The sequence below is a fragment of the Cataglyphis hispanica genome, chromosome 8 (genome assembly GCF_021464435.1).
Source record: "Cataglyphis hispanica isolate Lineage 1 chromosome 8, ULB_Chis1_1.0, whole genome shotgun sequence".
Lineage (NCBI taxonomy): Eukaryota > Metazoa > Arthropoda > Insecta > Hymenoptera > Formicidae > Cataglyphis > Cataglyphis hispanica.
The window spans coordinates 865,690-891,019 of NC_065961.1; the positions used below are offsets into that span (position 1 = coordinate 865,690).

General features: G+C 31.4%; 1 protein-coding gene across 5 annotated transcripts in view; it reads right to left on the reverse strand.

The window, feature by feature from the left end:
- Positions 1-24,071, reverse strand: part of LOC126851785 (synapse-associated protein of 47 kDa) — a 132,282-nt gene extending 108,211 nt beyond the window's left edge. For 3 of the 5 annotated variants that reach the window (XM_050596111.1, XM_050596110.1, XM_050596112.1), the window contains exons 1-3: positions 23,688-24,071; positions 17,955-18,161; positions 16,608-16,693 (exon numbers count right to left, since the gene is read on the reverse strand). In XM_050596111.1, coding sequence (XP_050452068.1) covers positions 16,608-16,693; positions 17,955-18,161; positions 23,688-23,827 — 433 coding nt within the window. In that variant the 5' untranslated portion in view covers positions 23,828-24,071. The remainder of the gene's footprint in view (positions 1-16,607; positions 16,694-17,954; positions 18,162-23,687) is intronic. The other 2 variants (XM_050596109.1, XM_050596108.1) reach the window with 2 other exon arrangements.
- Positions 24,072-25,330: the final 1,259 nt, after the last annotated feature.

The following is a 25,330-nucleotide window of genomic DNA, read 5'->3' on the forward strand; positions in this document are numbered from 1 at the left end:
TTTAATTTAAATCCATCGTCGTACATTTCAATTTCTCGCGTATTTGTGATCCTTATATAATCTAGATTATATATAAATATTGCCGAGAAAACACGCAGAGAATTTTAATATTATCGTTGAAGCCATAACACAGTCATTGAATTCTAATATAAAAGCGAAATATTTCCCTGATGCGAGAAGAAACAACTGGCAGTGAATTTTTGAAGGTTCTCAGAAAATCATGATTGAGATCACCTGAAATACCCGATTCAATTGTGTAGCTTTGAAATGGGAGACACATTTTTTTTTTTTATCTCGCAACACCTGGGTTTGTACAACAACCGCTCTAAAAATGCGATAAAATGGGGCCTCGGGTTTTATTTGTGTAAAAAATAAATAAATAAATGTAAATAAATAAATAAATAAATAAATAAAATTTTAAAAAATATTTCAATAACTCATGCGGAATTTTTCGCGAAAGTTTACGAAAGAGCGTCCGTAACCGTGTATACAGAAGAGAATGCGCAAAGAGTGATCTGCGAGTTGCTCGCCTAAACCGAAGGCAATTTAATCAACGGGATTGAAGCACTTCAGTTCGTACCGTTACCTTCCTCTGTCTATTTCTATCTGACCAAACAGTCGACCACATTAAAGAGAACCAACCGATGTAAATTCATATACATATAAGTATCGTATATAGCTTAATAACCGCTTCAGTGAGATGCATTGGATAATTAGTGCTCAAGTTTCTGGAACCGAGATTACACAAATAAGTTTATCTCTCGCCGAGAGAGAGAGAGAGAGAGAGAGAGAGAGAGAGAGGCATATGAGAATCATTAAACAAGCATCACAGCCGCTCTTGTCATATGTCAAGATAATTTGTCGCTCCGCCAAAATTGCGGAATTTGCCGCAGAGATAACGCAAACATTAGACGATTTTGACGCCTGAAAGGGAGAATTTTGGTGCAGGATGAAGCCGAAGGTAATGGATTATCGAATTTATGGGAAGGAAATGATTATTCAATTCAACAAAAAAAAAAGAATAATTATTTTCTATAATTTTTTAATGCTGAATACAATTGCAATTTTCAAATTGCTTCTTTATATCAAAATTTTAAAAATTTTGCACTAAAAGTTGCAAGAAATGGATATTTTAAAATATCTCATATTATAATTGCCATTTGTTTATATGAGGTGTTGAAAAAGTTTTATTGCAATCAAATTAAGTATGTTACTACGACTTTTAGCTTTCAAAGGAAATTTATTGGATCAATGTATGATTAATAAGATATTTAGGATTAAATGTACAATCTATTGTGAAGTAGATCATCAAGAATCTATCAAATAATTTTCAAATAATTAAATTTAAGGACTTTTTTAGATAATGTGATATGAATCCGCGATCTCAAAATTGAGAAATTAAAAATAATGGAATTAATATGAATATTAAAATTAATGTCAAGCTAATAGAATTTTTGCACAAATTTAATACAATTTAAATTAATTTTGTTATAATTCAACATCTTAAAAAATTAAAATATGAATTATACATGAAATGGAAATGAAATAAAATAAGATTCATTAGATAGAATTAGACTTGCAAACAACGACCAAAAATGTTTCAATTTTAATTCAAATTTTTAATTCTTTATATTTTTTTATTTTAAATTTTAATGCTTAATTTTAAGAGATTAATGAGCCACAATCATAAATGTCTCGATTTTAATTCTTATTTTTATGTCTATTTATTTTACTTTCATTTTGATTTATATTTTCTACCTTTATATATAATATCATAAGTTTAATTTTAATTATATTATTTTATTCTTTTTATTCTATTTTTATGTTTATTTCTAAATTATTTTATTCCAAATACCATTAGATATTTTATATTAAGTATTCAAAATCTCTTATTATTTTAAAATTCTGATTTTCGGATTTAGATATTCTCGAAAATCATTTATAATAAATAGCAAAATTGATGTTCATGTACATCGAAGTTCATTTATATTTCGAGATATTTTATATTTTATATTAAAATATGTCAGATTAAGATATAAAATAACTCAAAAAATTCTTAATGAAAAATACTTTATTATAGTGTTTTGGAAAGCTCTCGACATAAGCTATAAGAATATGCAATAAAAAATAGGGAATTCTATTTAAGAAATTAAAGGTGTCCTTGACTTGACCTTAACGATGCCATCCAAGATCAAACCAATGACACCATCTTATGTTCCCCTCAAAACCATACAATTTTTGTTCAAAATGTTTTTCTCTAAAATGCTTAGTTTTTGAAAGAAATGGGTGTACGGATGGTCTAGGACACCCTGTATATATATTCAGCAAAATAAAGAATCTTTAAGTTTAAATAAACATAATTGAAAAATTCAAACAAATATAATAGAAAATTATATCGCGGTATAAAACGTCGATACTTTTATAATAGACGCGTAAAAATCTCCCAATTCCTTTCTTTTTTTTTATTCGCGATGAAAATCCATCGCGCTGAAAACTCCGTAATTGCGGCGATACGCGATATCCTTCGTTCGTTAACGGTCTACCCTATTTCCACGTACAAAGTCGGACGAATTTCAGAGCGGAAAGAGACGTGAAAATTCGTCGACGTTGTCGTCGCCACCGTCCGGCGTAAAGTTCCAAAAAGTTTTGTTCGGCCGACAACGACAATATCGCTTGGCAAACTTTGGCAGAGAAGTTTGCGTGTAGAAACGTGACAAGAAATCTCTCGCTATATGTCGCCCCCGGTATATGAGCACAGTTCTCTTAGGCGATGTCACGAAGAAAGAATGACACGCGCGAAAGACGCCGACATATGGCCGCTTACGAACTTTGTAGTAAAATTCACGTGACTAGAACATCTCGATAAAATATCGACAAAAAGTATCAATTATCATTTGTACTTGCATTGAAACATAAAATAATCGACGTATAAAAGTATTGGCAAAAGTAATAAAATTTAATTTTAATTTTAATTAATTAATTTTTATTTTAATTAATTTTTATTTAATTTTATTTCATTTTAATTTAATTTTTTTTATTTTAAACTTTAATTTAATTTTTATTTTAATTTAAATTTTAATTTTGTGCGCGAAATAATTTTAAATTTGAAATATTTCGAGATAAAATAAATTTGGCTTAGAATTTAAATTTTTTTACAAATAATTATTTTTTTACTTGATGTAACTTGCCTTATTTCATGATATACTTATTATGTTTCTCTCAAAATTAATTAGTCAATCATATCTAATTAATATTCTCACAAAGAAAAATTGAAATATTTCGATAAAATAAATTTAGATTAAAACTTTAATTTTTTTACAAATAGCTAGCTATTTTTTACATGACATAACTTGCCTTATTTCAACAATATATTGCGTTTCTCTCAATAAAATTAATTAGTCTAATTATATTCTCGCAAAGAAAAATTAAAAATATATCATTATATACCGAAATAGAGTATAATGGAACAGAAAATACGTAAATAAATGTTAATGAATCAAGAGTGCAATTATCCCTGTCTGTTTCTTTCTTTCATAAGAGCCTGCCTTGATCAGAAAAGTCGTATATAGACAACAGAGATGGAATTCCTTTGTGATATAAGCGACACGATTTTTTTATATCATGGTTTCTCGTCTCGTATGTTTCGAGTTGATGACGTCGATAATTGTGTAATATGTCGGAAGGGTAGCGGCGACTAACAACAGCCACGTAAAGGAAGCGCACCATGACCAAAATAGTGCTTCTTCGATCCATTAAGGACAATAGTTCCGTTACACAATATAGATTGGACGAGGCCAACGGCTGTTAGGTAGATATCTCTACCTGATAACGATGTACAGCAATTATGTATAAATATGGAGATCGCTTTGATAAAGCGTGCATACACACGCGACGATACGTGTCAAATAAATGTCGATGACGTACATTAAACTATCATTGACATGAGGCTTGTTGTAACAGTATCCGATGAAATTGAATCGTCGATGCGATCAACTTTCTGCCGACAAAACGATAATAAAGAGAAACCCGTGGGATTTAGAGAGAATCGAGTTTTCCAACTATATGGCGTGCCAACTGACGCTTGCATTAATCAAAGTTTGACCTTGTGTTTTCCACCTATCGCGCTATCTGAAAGAAAAATGATCTCGTATGTAGAATTCATTTCGCTTCTACATTTCATATCTCCATTATAACATTTTACATCCTACTCTGCCGACAGACACGTCAGATTCACTCATGACTCTCACATCATATTAAAATTGTTTTATAAAACTCATATCGGACATGATATAAACAAATGTTTCGTTATCTGCTTTAAAGTCGGAAGATAAATATTATTTATTTTTATTTTTAATTTTTATTTATTTTTAATGGTATATATATTTTTTTATTATATAAATAATATATAAATATTTTTCTTATTTTTAAAATATATTTAAGAATATAATAGAATTAGAATCATTATAAAATTGTATTTTACAATATTTTTCATTCAAAATTGATCTTTAAAGTTTATCACGCACGTAACTTGTTTCAAGTTTAAACTATTATAAGTACAATGTATTTATTGAATTATTCGGTAAGAGTTCATCTACACTGGTAAATGGAAGAATAGATTTTTTTCGAATTAATTATAATTAATTATGATGATCACAGGGGATTGGGGGCGAGGAAAATCGGAAAACCAAAAAATTTTTAATATAATTTTTCTGACACCACGTACATTTAACAGAGCGTACCTTAGTAGATTCATTTATTCATGTATAGCAAATCGAACACATGAAATGGGCGGAGCCTCGTGTATCCCCACTCTGAAAAAATTCTAACCTAACCCAAACCTAATTTCAGTTTTAAAATTAAAGTTGCCCGATGCTTTCAGTGTGACGAAATCTACATTTGTAAAATTCTACAAAAGTTTATACCTTTCCACACAAATCGAGATCCGCACCTATCAGCCGGTGCTGATAGGTCTAAAAGCACCAGGCGATGAAGATGGGCCTTACTTCACGTGGAAAGTTGTAAATCCATGTGGAATTTTACAAATATAGACTTCGTCACACTGAAAGTACCAAGCAACTTTAATTTTAAAACTGAAATTAGGTTTGGGTCAGGTTAGAATTTTTGCGGAGTGGGGCTGCAGAAAGAGGAGCTCCGCCCCTCCCCCGCCCATGTGTTTGATTTATTACACAATAAATAAATAAATCTGCTAAAGTACGCTTTATAAAATATACATGATGTTATATAATGTCTCTCTGTCACGCTTACAGATATTATTTTTAATTAAAAAAAATATATATATATATATATATATTTTTCGATTTCAATCGATTTTTCCCGTCCTAACTTCCTGATAACTAGTTCGAAAAAAACCCATTTCTCCATTTATTAGTGTAGGTAAACTCTTACTAATCTTCATTGTTTTATTGCATTATATATCGTATTATTATACAGTTTATAAATATTTGTATAATAACGTTAAATTAAAATAATGAGAAAAATATTTGTTGCAAAAAATATTTATAAATAAAAAATTTTAAATATTTAATAAACATTCCAAAAAAAATAACAATGTGCGCAACTTTTTGAAGAAATTAATTTTTCTTGAATTTTTTATATTTCCTCTAATAGCGTATGAAAAATAATTATTTAATAAATAATAATTAAATATATTATTGCGTCTTGCGATAATTTCATGATTATAAAATTGATGTTACGTCAGAGACAGCAAAGCTTATCTCTTATTTTTAGCGCGCATTTCTCTTAACATTTAAGTTTCTCTCGTTCGGAATCCCCGATATCTCTGTTCGAGGAGCAACTTTACAGAGGATTCAAAGCACAAAGGATCAAGTCCCATCGTATCAACAAAATACTTTCGTATCAGTAAATCTGATCGCTCTCTCTCTTTCTCTCAATATTTCGTATCTCGAATTAAACAAAGGAACTATTGCACAGAAACAGATAGAAGAGCCAATCTTTCTTCTTCTCATCTCGCGTGAAAATGACTTAATAAATCGGAGAGGTCATATTCATGCTAAAAGTAGACGTGATGTTTGAAGTTTATAGAAAATGCGCTTTATATCGTTTTATGTGCTTGTGTCTCTTCGATTTGTTATCGAGTCAATCGAATTCCGATGTGTAAAAAGTGAATGTAAAATGAGCGAGGATGCTATACATATTCTTTTCCAATAATGGCACAGGAAAAAAAGGACAATGTGCCATTTTAGGATCGAAGAACCAGTACTGACAATGAATCGTAATGATTCTCGTATTTCGATTATCTCGATTTTTTTTCCATCTGAAACTCGATGAGTCCGAGTTGCAGGAAGTGCATTTGCAGACTTCCTGAGTCGATAGCCTCTCCCCCTCTCCCCCCCCTCACTCTCTCTCTCTCTTTCTCTCCCTCTCTCTCGCTATTGCTCCCGCACAGATCAAGCGAATATGAAACTTTAATGATCCGAGAGCAAGGCAATTATACTCGGGTTAACCATATCTCGTTAGAGTGCATACTACATTAGCTGCCACAAATGGCGTCGTTAAATTAAATTTGAACGAATGTATTTAAGCTTCATCATACATAGCATTTCCATCAATAATATTTACATATTTTTTATATACATATATTTATATATAAAATATAGACTTCCGGTTGGAGAGTGATGGAGGAAAGATCGTGTAGTTAGAAGGAAGAAAAGTGAGGGTGATATTTGCAGAAAGATGTGGAACGGAGAGGAAAATAGAATGAGACGAGAAGGAAGGAGGTAAGAGTAAGGCGAAAAAATGAGGGGAAGATAGGAAATTAAAGAAGAGCAGAGGAAAAGAGAGAAATGTGGAGAAGACGATATTAGGTTAGGAGAGCATCCATTAAGGTAGAAGGCTGATCGGTAAGAATGGAAGGTCAGCAAAGAAGATCGGAAATCGGCAAAGAAGATCGGAGGAAGAGATAAATGGCAGCGACGTCATCGGAAGATCATCGGATCTTGCTTGCAGCTCGAGCGGATCGATCAAGATCAGGCAGTCGATCGGAGATCAGCTGTCGATCCAGCGCGATCGACAGCATCGCGCGAACGATCGCGCGATCGGCAGATCAGATCGAGCATCGAAAATCAGGCGATCGGCTGCAAATCGATCGAATCGGCAATCGACGTCGGCGCATCGTCGAAAGATCAGATCGGAATCGGCAGATCGAGCTATCAGACGTCATCGGACAGAAACGGCAGACAAATCGGAACATGAGCTGAGGCAAAAGAGAACAGAGATGACAGACAGGAAACAAGGGACAAAGAGACAAGGAGAGAGCGGAGACAATAAAATAGAGAATAGATGGAGGATGCGAGGAAAATGAAAGTGAGGAGAAAGAGAAGGATAATTTGGATTTAGAATTGATTTAGATTTTAAGTTAGAGTCTGAGTTTGATTGTGTATTTGATTTTGCTTAACTTAACCCGATGAATTTTTAAGTTTAATATTGATTTTAAATTGAGTTTTGATTTTAGTTTTAGTCTTAGTTTTAGCAAGCTATTAGAGTATAGTTTAAGAACTTTAGATAGTAATTCAATTTCAACTTTAGATATATTAATTTTAGTTTATAGTTTTTCCTTTAATTTTTAGTTAAGTATAAGCCTGAATGTTGGAGGAGAACTGTACCGAAAAGTCTGTCTTAAGCCAAAAGGCAAGGACTAAGTGAAAATAAATAATAAATAAAATAAATATATATTTTTTTATTTTTATTTCTTATATATAAAAATAAACATCGTAAAAATTTTGTTGAGATTATTATTAATATTAATAAAATTTATAAAATCTATATAATATATATATATATATATATATATATATATATATATAAATTTATATTTTTATCATCACCTATATATATATATATATATATATATATATATATATATATATATATAAGTTGATGATAAAAAATATAAATTTTTATAATGTATATATAAATATATATATGTATAAATATTTCGCGGTTTGTTCATTAAATGAAATAGAATTTAAATATCGTCAAACTTTCCGTTGGCCTCATTTAATCTACGATAATTTCGATAAGAGAAACGCAAAGAGGATACTTTGAAACTGTTCAAAACCTTGCGTAAACAAAAAAAAAACAGAAGTGGAATCTCGATTTCCAATATTAAAAATGAAATAGAAATACGTTGCGTCACTTATAAACTTCGATGAAATTAATTATCGACGAATCATCTCGAGGGAAGTGAGATTCTCAAGTTGCGGATGAAATCAAAGATGAAACAAATATATTCCAGATATCGCATCTTCAAGAGTGTTCCTCTACCGTCACTGCTTAATTACATATTAAATTTGATTGGCACAGTAATGATCATATGGTAAGTCGGTATAATCTTCGAGGAAACGTTTAATGTCTTTCCTGGGACTCATCGCTTAAGATTGCGAGTCTTGCTATGGAAGATCGATGCGAGCTCTAAGCTCTTAGCCTAGTTAAAAAGTCATGAAATTCGTTCGCAAGAGGAAAGAAGCTTTCTCGCGAGCGAGTGTTATTTAGTGAAATGGATTAGTGATGCTCGGAAAATTAACAAGGGTAGATTAAATAATGATTTATCATTTTGTCTTTGTGTTAATATATAATAATAAAAATCATTAGAAAATATTTCCTAACTTTATATTTAATAAAGTTGAGGAAAGATTTTCTAATGATTTTTATAATTATATATTTTATCCTGTACACATATACAGGGTGTCCGAAAATTCGCGCAACACCTTTTAAGGAAAGGTAAAGGGTGTTATTCTGAACAGAAAAATCCTGTACCATTTTTTCTATAACGGTTAATAAAACAGTTATTATTGAGTGAAGTCTGGCCTATCATCGCCGATCTTTAGCTGGACGCACGATCGGTGAGCCGCGCGCCTGATAGTGTGCGTGAGCGCTCAGATGTTTATGACGGCAAAAGAATTTTAAGCTCAATTCTACAAAAAATGTAAATAGTTATATTAAAATAAAATAAAATGTAATAAAAATATAAATAGTTCTATATTCTAAATAGTAATATAATTATCGAAGAGAACAATCGAAGAAAATGACATGCTAAAAAGCCATTTTACTGCATAACGTGCAATTGTATCTCAATTTCAAACACTATTGAAAAAAGAATAAGAATGTTTGTACACACATAGTACTCATTCAAATGCTATCAAAGTACTTCGCGCTCGCTTTCCTCAAAGTTACGTCAGATATGGATTTTCTATGCGATTAAACCGATCAAGTTATAATAGAATTTTTAGAGAAATAAAAAGAAAATATGTTAAAAATAAAATTGTCTAATTTTGTATAAGTAGTCAAATAATATTTCTTTATAAATAAATATTTTTGTATTTTTTAATAAATATAAATTTTTTTAAATGTGTGCAATTTTTATTTTCCATGGAATTTGTTGTAATATGTACAAGTTGCTTTCTATTTGTGTTGTCTATTGTGTCTCAAATTCTAAGGAAAAAAAACTTGAAAAAGAATTTTGCCTCCAGCTCGACACGCGAAGAAATCGAGCCATCATTGAAAGCTCTCGCAAAAGAATCAGAAATACTTCTAACAATAGAACAAGAAAGCGTAAATAAAAAAGAGGGTCTCGATGCCCAAAATATTCTCTCAGCAATACAAACCTCGTATAAAAATTGTATGTCGAAATGCCAGTAACATCGACCAGAAATATCTTCCTCCATCCCCGACTCCCACGCGCGTGTCTTTAACAAAAAGTGCCTTTAAAAAGAATCAAGTGAAATTTCTTCCCTCTTTTGTTTCCGCCCGCACGTCGAAAGATCGAAACTTCGAGGATGATATAATATATCGTATCTACTCTTGACAGAAATACCTCCATATCGTTGATCGCCGAAATCATCACTTGACCGAGTTATCCTGGAAATCTGGCAAACGAGCAAATAACAAATCAACGGAGCAGAGGGGGAGGAAGGATTGAGGGAAGAGAGGAAATGGGAAAGTGGTGAGTGAGGTGGCCCCATCAAACTGCGGTTATATCGTTGATTTTCCGGAGAGAAGGAAGAGTCGGCCGGAAGCCGCGGAGGAGGTTGAGAAGGAGGAGAAGTGGGAGAAGAAAAGAGGTGGTTGTATTGATCGACGAAGATGGGGTCCAACCCCTCGACGACTACGCGAAGGACGTATTACTTGCTGACTGGATCTGACGTTTATACATGCTCGGCTTGAGTCGCGCAAGACGAACGTTTCGAGATCCATTCACTCTCCACTCCTGCACATCACACACGTGGCGGCTGCGGGATGTAAAAGGGATGACGGACGGGAGTACAGAGAGATGAGACGTATTTAACGACCTTAGCGCGGTTTTCGCTCGGGGGTTGGCGGAGCCCCCTGGATCTAGGTGCTGGTCCATCTCGGGCCAAGGACACGCGCAACGATCGTTCCCCTCTCCGCCCGTTTGTACAAAGCACTCCCCTCCCCCTCCTCTTCCCCTTCGTGTGCTCTCCCCCCCCCCTCTCACTCGCTCGCGTGATCGACGTGTCTCTTTCAGCTTCGCTGATATTAATCTGCATATTGCGATAAATGTTCTCTCCGACTGCAGCGCGATACAGAATTCCCTTTTGATAGTTATGCGTAATTATCAAAGGCGGAATTACTGCGCATCGGCTTTTGGATCTCCTGATGTAAGCGCTTTGCGAACGTATCAGCTTTCGATTATGCAATTTTCGAAATTATTGTAGTTGCGTATGTATTAGAGCTGATGATTTGCTTCGAAGGCTTCAACATCTGAAGCTTCGAAGGTTCGAAGCTTCACTAAAATATTCGAAGATCGAAATTTCAAAGCTTCGAACCTTCGAAACTTCGAACATTTGGAACCTTCAAACATTCAAATCTTTAAAAGTTCAAACCTTCGAATCTTCGATACTTCAATCCTCAACGTTTTGAAGTTTCGACAATAAAATATTCAAAGATCGAAATTTCGAAGCTTTGAACCTTCAAAACTACGAACCTTCTAAACTTCAAACGTACGAACCTTCGAACATTCGAATCTTTAAAAGTTCAAACCTTCGAAGCTTCGAACTTTTGAATCTTCGATCTTTGAAGGTTCGAAGCTTCGGCACAAAAATATTCGAAGATCGAAATTTCAAAACTTCGAACCTTCGAAACTTCGAACATTTGAACCTTCAAACATTCGAATCTTTAAAAGTTCAAACCTTCGAAGCTTCGAATTTTTGAATCTTCGATCTTCGAAGTTTCAAAGCTTCGGCACGAAAATATTCGAAGATCGAAATTTCAAAACTTCGAACCTTCTAAACTTCAAACGTACGAACCTTCGAACATTCAAATCTTTAAAAGTTCAAACCTTCGAAGCTTCGAACTTTTGAATCTTCGATCTTTGAAGGTTCGAAGCTTCGGCACGAAAATATTCGAAGATCGAAATTTCGAAGCTTTGAACCTTCGAAGCTTCAAACTTTCTAACATTCAAATCTTCGAACATTAAAACCTTCAAAACTTCGAAACTTCGATACTTCAATCTTTAAAGCTTCATAGAATCAAAATTATACAATTATTAATTTAATATAATAATAATACTATTGCAATTACTATCGAGGTACGCATTTACAAAATTATATGATAATCCGAATAAAAATGTCTAATGTTGCAATAATCAATGTTGAATAATTACATAATTTTTGAGCACATATATTAATTAATTCCTTTTATTTACAATATTTCTAGCGTTCCCTAAACGAATTCGCCATTCGCACAAATATATTCTTCAAAGCTTCAAAGCTTCTAATCTTCGAAGTTGTCAAAAGTAAGAGCCCTAGTATGTATCGCAAATTAGAAATGCAAATTGTAAGAGGATCGCTATAAATTTGCATCCGCGACCGATATTTCTTACTTTTAATAGCCGTTCAATCTCTTTTAAGGTATACCTCTATAAAAGCTCATCTTGACACCGTGCGATGATGCTCGAGTAAGTATCTATGTACTATAAGTATCTATGTAATGTATATAATCCAGGCCAAGGATGAACCTATCGAGCTCACTTCTTTTCTCTCCTATTCAACTTCATCACTTTCTATCTTATTAATCACCATACTCAATTCATATTCCGGTATAGCAAATCGAGAAGTAGCAAAAAAAAAAATCAACAAGGTCGAGGAGAGCGAATGCGTCTACATCTTACGCGTTATCAAACTTGAATTTTTTTCTGATTTGTATTTCTCGAGCCTTCTAACAGAAAATTGCACTTTTGTACAGTGATTGCTCATTCACAGCACAGAATTCTCGCGATGAAACAGCTATCATCCATACGATAGATTGTTTTACAATAAAACGCTCGCGTGCACACCCACATGTTAAATTGAAAAAAATTCTGAATCAGATCTGAAATATTTTTAAAAATATATTAAATTTATTACTATTTTAAATATATTATATAAATATATTATGTGATATATAAATAAATATAATCAAATATAATTATTTGTGGTTTTAATTTTTTATTTTCACTTTCATTTTTCTGTATTTATTTTTATTTTTTATTTTTTTTTATTTATATATAATTATGCAATAAATAAATATTAAAATAATTAAATATTAAAAACATTATTTTAAATATATAAAACAAATTATATAAATATCTTGAAACATTACATTATTTATGAAATCGCGAAAAGAAAATAATTTAAAATATATATTTAAAAAGTGATCGTAATTATATATATACATATATATAATATAAATATATAAATATTGCCTTGATTTTTGAGCAAAAAAAAAGCATTTCATGAATTTCTGCATTAGATATTTAACTATTATACTTATATAAATTTATTATATAAATATTGCATAGAGATTCCATAAATTCATTCGCTCTTCGATGAGTAAAAATAAAATTAAATTCGCTCTGATTATACTCATATTTGTAAATTGTCGAACAATGCAAATATCATTCGTGTCTTTACATAGAGAGTATCTCAGAGAGCAGAGATGTTCATATAGACCATCTCGTGGCTTTAAAGTTCGTCAAACATCCCGTCGTCTCACAGTCGACCTTGGCGCATGTTTTCAAGGTGATCAAACAGACCGAGCCATCTCTTATTTTTAAATAAAAAAATCTCAAACCCTCTTTGGCGCAACGAGAAGAGAAAAGGATATTTAAGAGAAAATTTATCTTGGACAACGATACTTATAACCATTCGCCTTTGCGATTCTTCTCTACCTTGTAAGACCGATCCCTAGGTCCATATATATAGGGAGAGATAATACCATTCTGATAATATTATTGAAAACGCCTTGCCGCATTAGGGAGAGCAAAATGACTCTATCATCCGAAAAAAAGCGTAAAAAATTTATCATCAAACAATAAATAAAAAAAAAATACTCGATCTCTCGCAGTAAAATTATACAATAACAAAAAAAAACATATTATTATTAATAATAATATTAACAATAATAATAAATATAATAAAGATTATACATGTAACAGAATTCGCGAGGGTTGAAAAAATCTAGTGAGTGAAAAAAAAATCACGATAAGTTCTGGCTTTTATCATCCCGGACTTTATTTAATGAAATAAACTAGCAAAAATTATAAAAATGAATATAATATGCAAAACTTAAATATACTTATATAATTTTATGCAAAAAAAATTGTATTTTTGTTTTTATTAATAAATCATACTAATCATTATAGTTTAAGTAAATTAAATCCATATAATAATAAAGTTTTTTTAATTCAAATTAATAAGTCTTAATTTTTAAAATAAAAACTTTGATATAAATTTTACTCAATTTTCTATTAAATTTTAGTTTAATAAGAAAAATATAATAGTAACAGAATTAAAAATCTTCATGTTTGCTTTTTAACATATAAAAAACTAATTTATTTGTCGATTCTTAATATCTATTATAGATTTTATATATATTCTGCATAAAGCTTAAATTAAAAAACACTCTAAATTGACAAATGATGATAAAAAAGACTTTTCATTTATTTTGACATTTTTAATAAAAAATATCGTTTTTTAACTAAAAAATATGAAATTTTGCCAACCCTGGAAGAGATATTTCGACTTGATCATAATAAATTTAAAAAATAGCGATTTTAAAGGGATGCCCATTAAAGAATCAATAATCCTTACGTAATAAAATGAAGAGATATTCAAAATAAACAAACGCTATGCGAGCGATTTATTCTACAACGAGCGAACACGATGTATGTATTTGTATAACGAGATACGCGAAATATTAAAGGGGATATATTCTATATTCTGTGACGTATAGCGTGCCTTTATCCACACATGTAGTCTTTAATGCAGCAGCACGTAATAGTTGTCCCTTTCAATTATTTACAAGATGTGATGCATTACAATGGGACGGTTTTTGGCCGAAAAAAAAAGAGAGAAAATACTTTTCTTGAAGAGAAAAGAAAGCCCGCGTGTGTGTGCAAAGAATACGTATAATTTCCAAGTATCATATGTATCTTTGCCAGAGCGGCTGACGGGACCCACAAAAAGGTAACGTCCAGATAAAAGGTATATGAATAATACAGAGGCAATTTCTCTGGGAAAATGGATGAAAAAAGAGAGATACGCCGCGTGTGCGGCCATAATATCACGTGCGTGTAAGCGTAGATAACAGCTCGCGGCAGAAATCGAATTTTCTGCGGAGCCCACAGGATTTATCGGTGTGCGTAATCAAACGCGACTGAGGCAAATTAACTAATAATTGCGCGAGCGCTATAAACCTGTAATTAACGGATTAATTTAAAACGTTTTTAATTCGTCTCGTACAGAATCGCGAAATGTGTATAAAAGCATTAACTCGACTCGGCAATATTCCGTCGAAAACATTATTGCAAAATGATATTATAATCAAATCTCGTTTCGTCTTTATAAATTAAAATAATTGACATTTTAATATATAATTCAAATTTATCTCTCTTATCTCGCGGATACGGATAATAAAAAATAGATAACAAAAAATTGAAATATAAAATGTAGATAAATAAAAAATAGAAATAACTTAAATAAAAACAAAAATATAAAAAAAAAATAAATCTGCCATATATTAATGATCATCCTTTGATTTCAGTTTACTCCAAGTGACACAAGAGTACTTATAAAAAATTTTTCTCAAGTATCGCTGCTCCTACATTTTCAGTTCCGCTCTCATAAATTCCCAGGCACTCTGCACTTTGCTAAAAAAAAAAACTTGCATATGAAACAGTTCCTGATTCGGGCAAATTTAAATATATATTTTATTCGCGAATCAAAATGCATCTGTCAACGCGCCCTAAAATTTCTCTCTTATTTCCCCCGAACTTATATTACGCGCCACCTTTCATTGCCACGCATACCGTATGCTACTTCATTTTCTCTCACGCCACTGAATTCCGTTGTGAGCAGGTCCTGGGAAAAAATAAATACTTGGAAGAAATAAATTCTTGGAAGAAATAAATTCGCATCGTGCGAAAAATAACACGATGCAAGAAAAATGATAAGATCCGTGGCATAATAACGTATTCTCATTGGAGAAAGAAATTATTTGTTTAATATTGAGGACATACATACAATATGTATAAGAGCGAGAAAACGAGCTTTAGAAGCTTTAGAACTTCATAACAAAGTACGATTTACATCTAAGGGAATCATTATTTGTCGACTCGAGAGACTATTCAAGCTGGTTGGTTTGAGTAACGATAAAATACCTATATCACGAGAAGAGAAAGAGAGAGAGAGAGAGAGAGCACCTTTCCTACATTAAATAATTTAAAAATGTTGAAACGAGTTAATGTACGCGCAGCGTAAAAATAATGAGGATAAACGCGATTTTCAAGCATCGTTTGAAATTATGCTCGCGCTAAAAATTTAAATGAAATGAACTCTTTTAAAGATCTCTCTTTATTTTTGAGAAATAAAATTATAAGTCTATTCGAAAGCTACATAGCTTGACTACATATATATTGGCGAAACTATTAACGATGATTAATAACGCGTGCAATTATAAATCGATAATATCTCGCTGCTTAATCGCATTATTCCGATAAATGTATGCTAAATCTCGTGCTTGTAAAGCGTGAAATGCTACCGTTAGCTATTTTACCAATGAATATGTATGCTGCTTCGCAGAGCCGTTCCCTTCAGGAAATCAAATCTCCATTGTAGAGTGGACACGAACGATCGGACATGAGCGGACACCGAAATGCACGAGGCGCATATTCTATCTATGTATAACGCAATTAACATCTCTCTGTCTCTCTCTCTTTCCATGTACCTGTGATTTTTTAAATTGATTTTAGCGTCAGACTGACGAAAAACGCTATGAATTTCATTATCAATTTTCTATTTGCATCGTAAAAAAAAAAAATTCGCATGACAGATATCAGCTGATATCATCTTTACATGAATGTATGTTCATCGTGCTTTTCATCATCTCTTATATAAAAAATATATTTATGATATATTTATATAATAGACAAGAATTTAATTAAAACTTTAATAACATAATTTTCAGAGAAAGCGCGGAACCAATTAATTTTTCTCTGACGTGGCGAGAATGCTCGAAAAATTGCGCCGAACAATCTCTCTATTCATCTATAATAATATGATAACACTTACCGGCACCAAAAGCCTGTTGTCCATTTTTGTCATCAGTTGGAGTGCCCTCTAAACTCGCGGGACCGCTATCCGCTCCACCGGTTGCGCTGTAAAAATATTTTCTCCGTGAATTTAGTTGTTTTTATCCAATAATAGTATTGCATCGTCGCTTGTGAAATATTGGATTTCGAAAGCTTCAGTTTTATAAAAACATCTTTCGATAATCATACCCGCACACAAGTACTGTGTTAAAGTGACGTTATTCTTTTACAAAAATACGCTTAGATTTTTGTGTTTGCAATTTCTCAAATTATAATAATTTTTTTGAAAATTTTATACTATGTATAATATTATCATGTTGCGACTTTAAAGATATAGGTGCGATTGTAAAATCATATCAGAATTATTTATGTATTTTTATTCTTTTTTCTAAACGAAATGATAATAGCTTTTTTATTATTAAACAAAAAAAAATTTAACATCAATTAAAAATATAATTTAAATATTTGATCGATGTCAAATCTTTGTTAAGTTCTCTTTTCGAATTGTAATTAGAATTTAAATAAAGTCAATGTTTCTGATAACCTTAATCATACTTTTTGGTAAAATCAATTAAAAAAAAAACGACAAAAATCATAATTTATTTTTAAATAGATAAAAAAAAATTTTAAATAAATAATAATTAAATAATTAAAAAATAATAATAATCAAACCAATGATTTCCAAGAAAAAATACATAAATTTTGAAAAACAATTTTAACAAAGAGAGTATCATAATTTATTTTTAAATAGATTAAAAAATAATAATAATAATAATCAAACCAATGATTACCAAGAAAAAGGTACATAAAGTTTGAAAAACGTGATATTATAAAAGAGAGAGTGTCAAAAATTTTGACGCCATTTTTATATGTCAAATATTTTTTTAGAAACTTAAACATATCCAAAAGTCATTCTGTATAGCTTAAAATAGATTTAAAAAATTATCTATTTTTTTAAATAGAAAAAAAAAACCAATATTTTCATTATTTTGAACTGAGCGCGCTTCCTTTAAAATCAACGTGAGAAGAAACTGAATATCGATATAAGAAAATTGAATTTAATATCCGGGATAAAAACACACGTTTCTGATATTTTTATATTTTAAATTTCTTATTCGATCGAATCAAGATTGTAAAAATATCTTTCTAATATCATAAAAGACGAAAAATATTACTAGAGTTTTTCAATTACGTACATATATTATCTTCTTGAAAATTAATTAAAAAATAGATGAAAAAGTAACATTATATATATATATATATATATATATATATATATATATATATATATGCGTGCAACAATCTAATAAAATGTGAAATACACAACTACCTGCTTGCATCGTCATCCTTCACTTGTTCACCAACGGGAGCCTGGCTCTCTTGAGGCTCCTGGGTCTCTTCTGTCTCAGCTGATTGCGGGGCCTCGCCCTCGCCGGCTCCGGCGCCGCGGCTTAATCCAGGTATACCGCCGCTCAACCAACCGGACATTTGATTCTTTACCCCGGCTAACATTTCCAATTTATTACCCTTGGGACTGCGAGACAAGAAAGAGAATCGTTTTAAATCTGATGTTTCGCGAAATCCGAACTGAAATTCTAGATGAATGGGAATTTCGCGCTTTAATGGGAAATATTACGTGCCCTTTAATAGGAAATATTACGTGCTCTTTAATGGGGAATATAACCCTTTTCATCTCCGTGTATTTAAAAGAAAAATTGAAACCTTGAGAGGATTAGAAAGAGAAAACGGAATGTCAGCGAATTATTCGCATCGGTATGAAAGATGATTAATTAAACGATGAACAACAATCTGATTGCAACGCCAATTTCTGTTCACAGATATTATAAAATGTACGCACAATAATAATAATAATAATAATAATAATAATAATAATAATAATAATAATAATAATAATAATAAAATAAATAAATAAACGGCTGTAAATACCGCGAATACAATAAATCACATATAACATACAAAACCGATCGATTAATTCGATTAGTGCAAAGAAATCGGATTAAAACTTGATAGCTGAGATAGAATTACGGACGCGACTCCCCCCCCCACTAATTTTAATCACTTCCTCAAATTCGGGAACGTAAAAAAGTTCGCCTCGTTTAAAAACTTTCTTACTCAGCCGAAAATTTACGATGTCGCCGAAGAGACGTAAAAGCCGCGATTTATATGCTATTGCATTGTAACACAATGAGACTAATTACATATTCGAGAAAGAGTTGCAGCGAAGCGAGATCAAATTCTCAGCGATACTAATTACGCTTATGAATCTCCGAAATATATAGGATTAACAGAGAATGCCAAAACGCATTACGAGAGACAAATTTGCAGTAAAAAAATCATATAATTCACAATTCGCACATAGAATAATATATAAAAAAATTATATAATAATTAATGATGATGTATACAATTTGATTTATTATAGAACGTTTTTTTAAAAAATTATAAAATAGGATGTTCTCTACTCAAATTTTGTAAAAAAAAATTCCTTGATCTTTCAGGTATTTTTGTTCAAAATTCCAAGTAAAGAAAATATTTTAAATATTTTTTAGTACAATTTTCTAAATTTTTTTTTTTTTATTATATGAATTTTCTAATATTTTTCATTCATACAAAAAAAATATAAAGCCTCTTAAGTTCGTACATACACTGAAATAAAACTGAATAGCTTTCGATAAGAAAAACATTTTTCACTTGCATAACATTTTTGGTAAATGTTTAACTTAACTTACACTTCACGGATCACTTTCCTTTTGACATATATTGTAAAAAGTACATTTCTAAGTACAATAATATACGGTTTGAATTTTATGGCGCTCACAATATCGTAAAAATTATTATGAAAAATAAAAAATAAAAACTTAAATAAAGACGAGGAAAAGCTCCGAGAAATTAACCTAAAGCCGTTGTTACACCACGCATTGCGGACAGGATTATTGCGAATTGTCGACTACCCAATTAGAGCGAAATACTCAAGTAGTATTACTTCGCTTTGATCGGATGATCGACAATTCGCAGTAAGTAATCCGAATCTACGTTCACAATGCGTAGTGTGACAACGGCTTAACCTAATCTAGTTTCAATTTAAAATCAAGGGTAGGTTTGGGTTAGGTTAGTTCTTGAGGCTCCCTCTCCCTCGCCCAGGCCTTTGCTTTATAATAAAGTAAAACTATAAAATACATGGTTTGGAATTTTCTGCACAAAAGAAAGTTTGAAATAAATGAATTTGATATACTTGCTTATTTTAAATTAAGGCCGGTAATTTGCTTCGAGGGCTTTGACATCGAAGCTTCGAAGCTTCGACACTAACATCTTCGAAGTTTGAAGTTTCGAAGCTTTGAATCTTCGAAATTTCGATACTTCAATCTTCAAAATTTCAAAAAATCAAAATTATACAATTATTAATTTAATATAATAATAATATAATACCGCAATTACTATCGAAGTGCACTTATAAAATTATATGATAAAATCCAAATAAAATTTCTAATATTACAATAATTAATGTTGAATAATTATATATTTTTTTGAGCATATATATTAATTAATTAATATTAATATATATTAATATATAAATTAATAAATTAATTAATTTAATTTATACAATATTTTTAGCGTTTTTAGATGAATTTGCAAAATTCGTACAAATATATTCTTTAAAGCTTTAAAGAAATTCAAAGGTTCAAAGTTATCTTCAAAGTTGTCAAAAATAATCCTAATTTAAATCTCTAATCTGTAAATGATTAATAATGATGAAAATCTTTTAAATTATCAATGACGATCATGATCTTAAAAACGTATATCAAGTTTAAGATGATTGGGATTAACTCTGCTTTTCTAAAAATGTTATTTTCACGATTTCAAAATCGCATATTTCAGAAACCAAAAGAGAGCGTCACAAAATTCAAAACATGTATTACTTAGGAATACATAGAAATACTTAGGAATATATCTTCCAAAATATATGTCAAAAGAAAAGTGATCGGAGAAGTGTAAATTAATATAAATATGAACATTTATCTTATAAAATTATTATTTTACTCACACATAACATTTAAATTCTCTGCAGATATAATTTTTAACAAAATTACATTGATTCCGTTTATAATGTATAATGATTGAATTATAATGATTGATTTGAAAATTTCACAAGAAATATATATATATATATATATATATATATATATATATATATATATATACTTATTTTCACTTATATTTTATTTGTTGATATTTTATTTATAGAAACAAGACACGCAAGTATATATATGCCTTTTTATTATTTAAACATCTCTATTTTAATCTTTTATGCTAATCTTTTACGCTAATCTTTTACGCTAATCTTTTATGCTAATCTTTTATGCTAATCTTTTATGCTAATCGTGTCACATGTTTTTCAAAACATATACTTACATATCTATATATATTATTTTCGCTATCAATATCGAGAAGAAATGTGACTCTAAGATATAAAATTTAAGATTTTAGATAAAATTTAAGATATAAAATTTAGATAATAAAATTTTCTATCTTTTCGAGAAAAATTCTCTAAAGTTCTCACTTCTTCCTCGTACTTTAAAAAAACATGAACCATTAACGTTATAGTTCTCACCGTATATGACGCGCACACGTGTCTTTAGTAATTCGAGCAGTAATAAAATGCTTATATCCCCGCGATCTCAACGACACCGCAATAACATACACCGTATATACATACGCACGTTTCGATCCTGTGTTTACCGCGAAATAATATGCGTGCGTCACGACAATGACAGTTGCGCGCGTCAAATGTCAATACTCACAAAAGCGACTTGTGCATTTGCGCGAAATCAATCCCCGCTGTTCGACCAAACGTCCGCCTAGCGAATATATTGGAATTCACGAAATGGAAACCGCGATGTGCGTGCCTTGATAATAATGTCGCTCGTTCGCGCATCGAGACTCCATTCGCGATAAAAGTTTAATCGCGACTGTATGTATATATAGTAATTTTTGTATTTATTATTATACTTCTTATGAACTATTATTATCGGGATGTATATTTCCAGGAATTTTCAGAGATTTCTTTTATACACGGAAAAATTATGTAAAAATTATAATAAAAAATTCTCATGAAATTTTACTGATTTTCGGGGAATTAAAAAATTAGTTAGGCATCTCTTTTCGTATTCATTTTTATTATTTTTTCCTTACTGAAGAAAACTAAGTACAGTCGAAACGTTTATAAATTACTTTACATCTGATTAAAGATAATCACACACTATTTATGATATTATGCCATTGACACCTTACCTTTGCTCGTTTAGCTGGTCCAGATCACTGAATTTTTTTTTATACCAAAAAAAAAAATCCTTTCCTTGATAATTTTTTACTCTTATATTGTAAACAATCCAACGATTGACGAAAATTTGTGAAAATTATATGCATTTAAAATATATTATATATCTACCTTCTTATTTATATGTATATTCAATATCTTCACGATATATTAAATATGCAGTACATATTCTTTATTACAATTTGTAGTGATAAAAAAAGTTTACCATAATTAATGTAATTTCCCTAAAAGTTTTATTTGCAAAGAATTTAAATGCTAGAAGTAAAATAAAATTTTTATCAATTAAAGAGAGAGAGATATATATCGCAATCAAATATATCAAATCACACACGCGCGCGTGCGTGATGTGATGTGTGTATGTATACGATGTGTGTGTGTGTGTGTGTGTAACCTATCAATAATATCGCATATTCCATCGCGGATGCTTTCAAATATGTTTTTGCGTCAAACCACGAAATTAATTGCACATGTGTATCAATAATAATAATAATAATAATATTTACTGTATATCACAGTATCGTCTATCTCTCTCTCTGTCATCAATATCTCAAAAACCTTTTTAAAATGTAGAATAACAAATGTAGAATAATCGGAAATAAAAATCATATGATAACACATAAGATCATTGGTATCTGAGTAAAAAAAAAGAATTAAATGTGTCAAAAAAAAAATAAATAAATAAATAAAAAATAAAAAATAAATATTCGGTTGACGTTAAATACCCTCTTATAAAAAAAAAATATCTCAAAAAACTGCGTCACAATTATTCTGCACAATCGTAAAATTAAAAATTGACACGCAGTTAGATAAATAAAAAGTTCGATAAATATCACGTAAGTCCCAGGATGTATTACGTATACGAGCTATTGCGTTTGTTGCAATTATATACATATATATTATTGCGACTTACATCGAAACGATTCGAAAAAAGTACGTTACGTATTTGTCGAACAAGCGACAAACTATTTAAGCGCATTGATTAGCTAATGCCTAGAGACTCGAGAAATGTTCTATTTTGCAGCCAATCAGTGTGCTTAAAAAGTTTGTCGTACGACGAATGTAATATTACTCTTACAGGCCGAAACTTTCCAAAGCACTTACGCGGTTACTGCAAAATCGATCATTGAACTGTGCGCGAATGAGAAAGATTTCAAGAAATAATACAGTCAAAAGCATCCAGAACCGCGGAGTAAATCCGACAGCCTCGCGATTCGCGCGAGAGATATCGTAGCGCTACTCTTTACGTAAGTCGCGGGCGTTATTGATCTAATCTCGAGAATGCATTCGTCGCTTTTCCACGGCGGAGATAAATTTACACGTACTAACAATAAGTAACTTACATCGAATCTCGAAAGTGACCTTCATTTCATTATTTCGTGACAAATTAAACACGCGCCGATTGTCAGAATTTTTCACTAGCCTTCCACCTAGAAAATTGAATATCGCTCATCGGCTTCGATTGTTTTCATATCATTAACGAGGGAGAGATCTCGAAGGCGGGGGAGGGGGGAGGGAGAGAGCAAGATGTACCATCCCCTGTCAAAATTATCCGGCTCGGGAGAAATCGATCTCGCGATGAACGGATTCGGCTCCGGGATTCTCGCGGCTGACATTCCGTTATCGGAAGGAGATGTCACGCGCAGACCCAGGTCAACGGACCTGGACGATATTGCAGGTTATGGCTGATAAGGGGAGAACGACGTACCTGGTATTGTTCTTCTTCTCGAGATCCACGGCGCTCTCGGCTTCCGGGGAGGTGACCTTCTGCTCGCCTGTCACCTCGCTGCCGTTCTCGGGCTTCTTCCCCATCCAATTGGATACCTGATTCGTCAGGCCGGAGAACATTTTGCGACGTGCGTCAATGAGCTCGCTCCTGAAATTTGCAACTCTCTTCTCTCTCTTTCAGATTCGTATATCTATTTCTCTCTCTCTCTCTCTTGGTCGAACCGACGACGTTGACTCGCTCGAAGTACTCGGCGGAATCGAACGCGGATGTCACCAAAGCGAAGACCTCGCGGGACCGGAGTGACGGCGGATATCTCATCCGCCCTTGCGACAGTGCAACCACGAACTGCGTAAGTCGCACGTGTACGGCGCGCAGTTCGCACGGCGCACCGTCAGCCTGTCAGCCGTCAAACGACGAGCGACGGTGGCGCCGGGTGGCCTTGCGCGGCCGTTCCGCGAACTAAAGTCGCCGTTCATCGATTCGCGCGACGCGCGCCACCGAGACTCTTTCGGGGGTGTAAATCACATTTTACGTGGGCGAACAACGCACGGAGATAATGTACAATGATGTGTCGCAGGATTTTTTCAGATAATGCGCTCGATCATTCTTCGAATGATTGATTACAATGTTGCGAGCGAGGTAGCCAAGTCGAAAGCAGATTCTGCGCAAAGTGTCTGCTGGAAAATTTTCTAATAAAAAGAAAGATGCTTTGTCAGAACGAGATTTATCTTTATTTATCTTTTATTTATCTTTATATACGAGAACTATATTTTTTTTAATAATAATAATAATAAATTCCGCCAACTAAAATCTACTCCCTTTTTTTTAAATGATAATAAAAATATATAATATATTGACATTCATTAGAGAATGACATTTCATTTTATATATAATAAAATTATTAAGCATTTGCGAAGACTATAGCAGACTCGCTCTTCAATCGCGAAGTCCATATATAAACTCATACATATAAATATTCATGTATATATACATATAAATATATGTATATTAAATGTTATATATAAATATTAAATACGTTTATATATAAAAATATATAATTTTTTTATAATATAATTATATGACGTTTTAAAAAATAAAAGAAGATTATAACTTAGTATTCATTGAGTTAAAACAAGATAAATATGAAATTTATAAAGTATTAAATTCGATCTCGCAAAGATGTCAAATTTGTATTAAAAACAATGAATAACATTTTAAAATGGAAAACTCAGCAACGTATTTTCTTTTTTTTAATAATAAATGATTAATAATAAATAATGTTCTAATAATAATAATAAATACATGATTTAAATCAATAATGCACCATTTTCAGGAACCAATGTTTATGTAATATATTTTTTGTTTCTGAATATACTAAAACTGGCAAAGTTTAATCCTTCAAAAATTTTCTGTATATATTATAGGAGTGCATAGTATATCTTGATACATGATGAAAATAAATCATTTATTTCCTTTAACAGAGAAGTGTACAGATGTAAATATATAAATAAAACATGTTTCATTTTTTTCATAACAACAATCTTCAAAAGCATAATGTTGAAATCAATATTTTTCTTGTTTAAAAAAAAAATTTAAATTTAATTTAATACATAAAATGAATA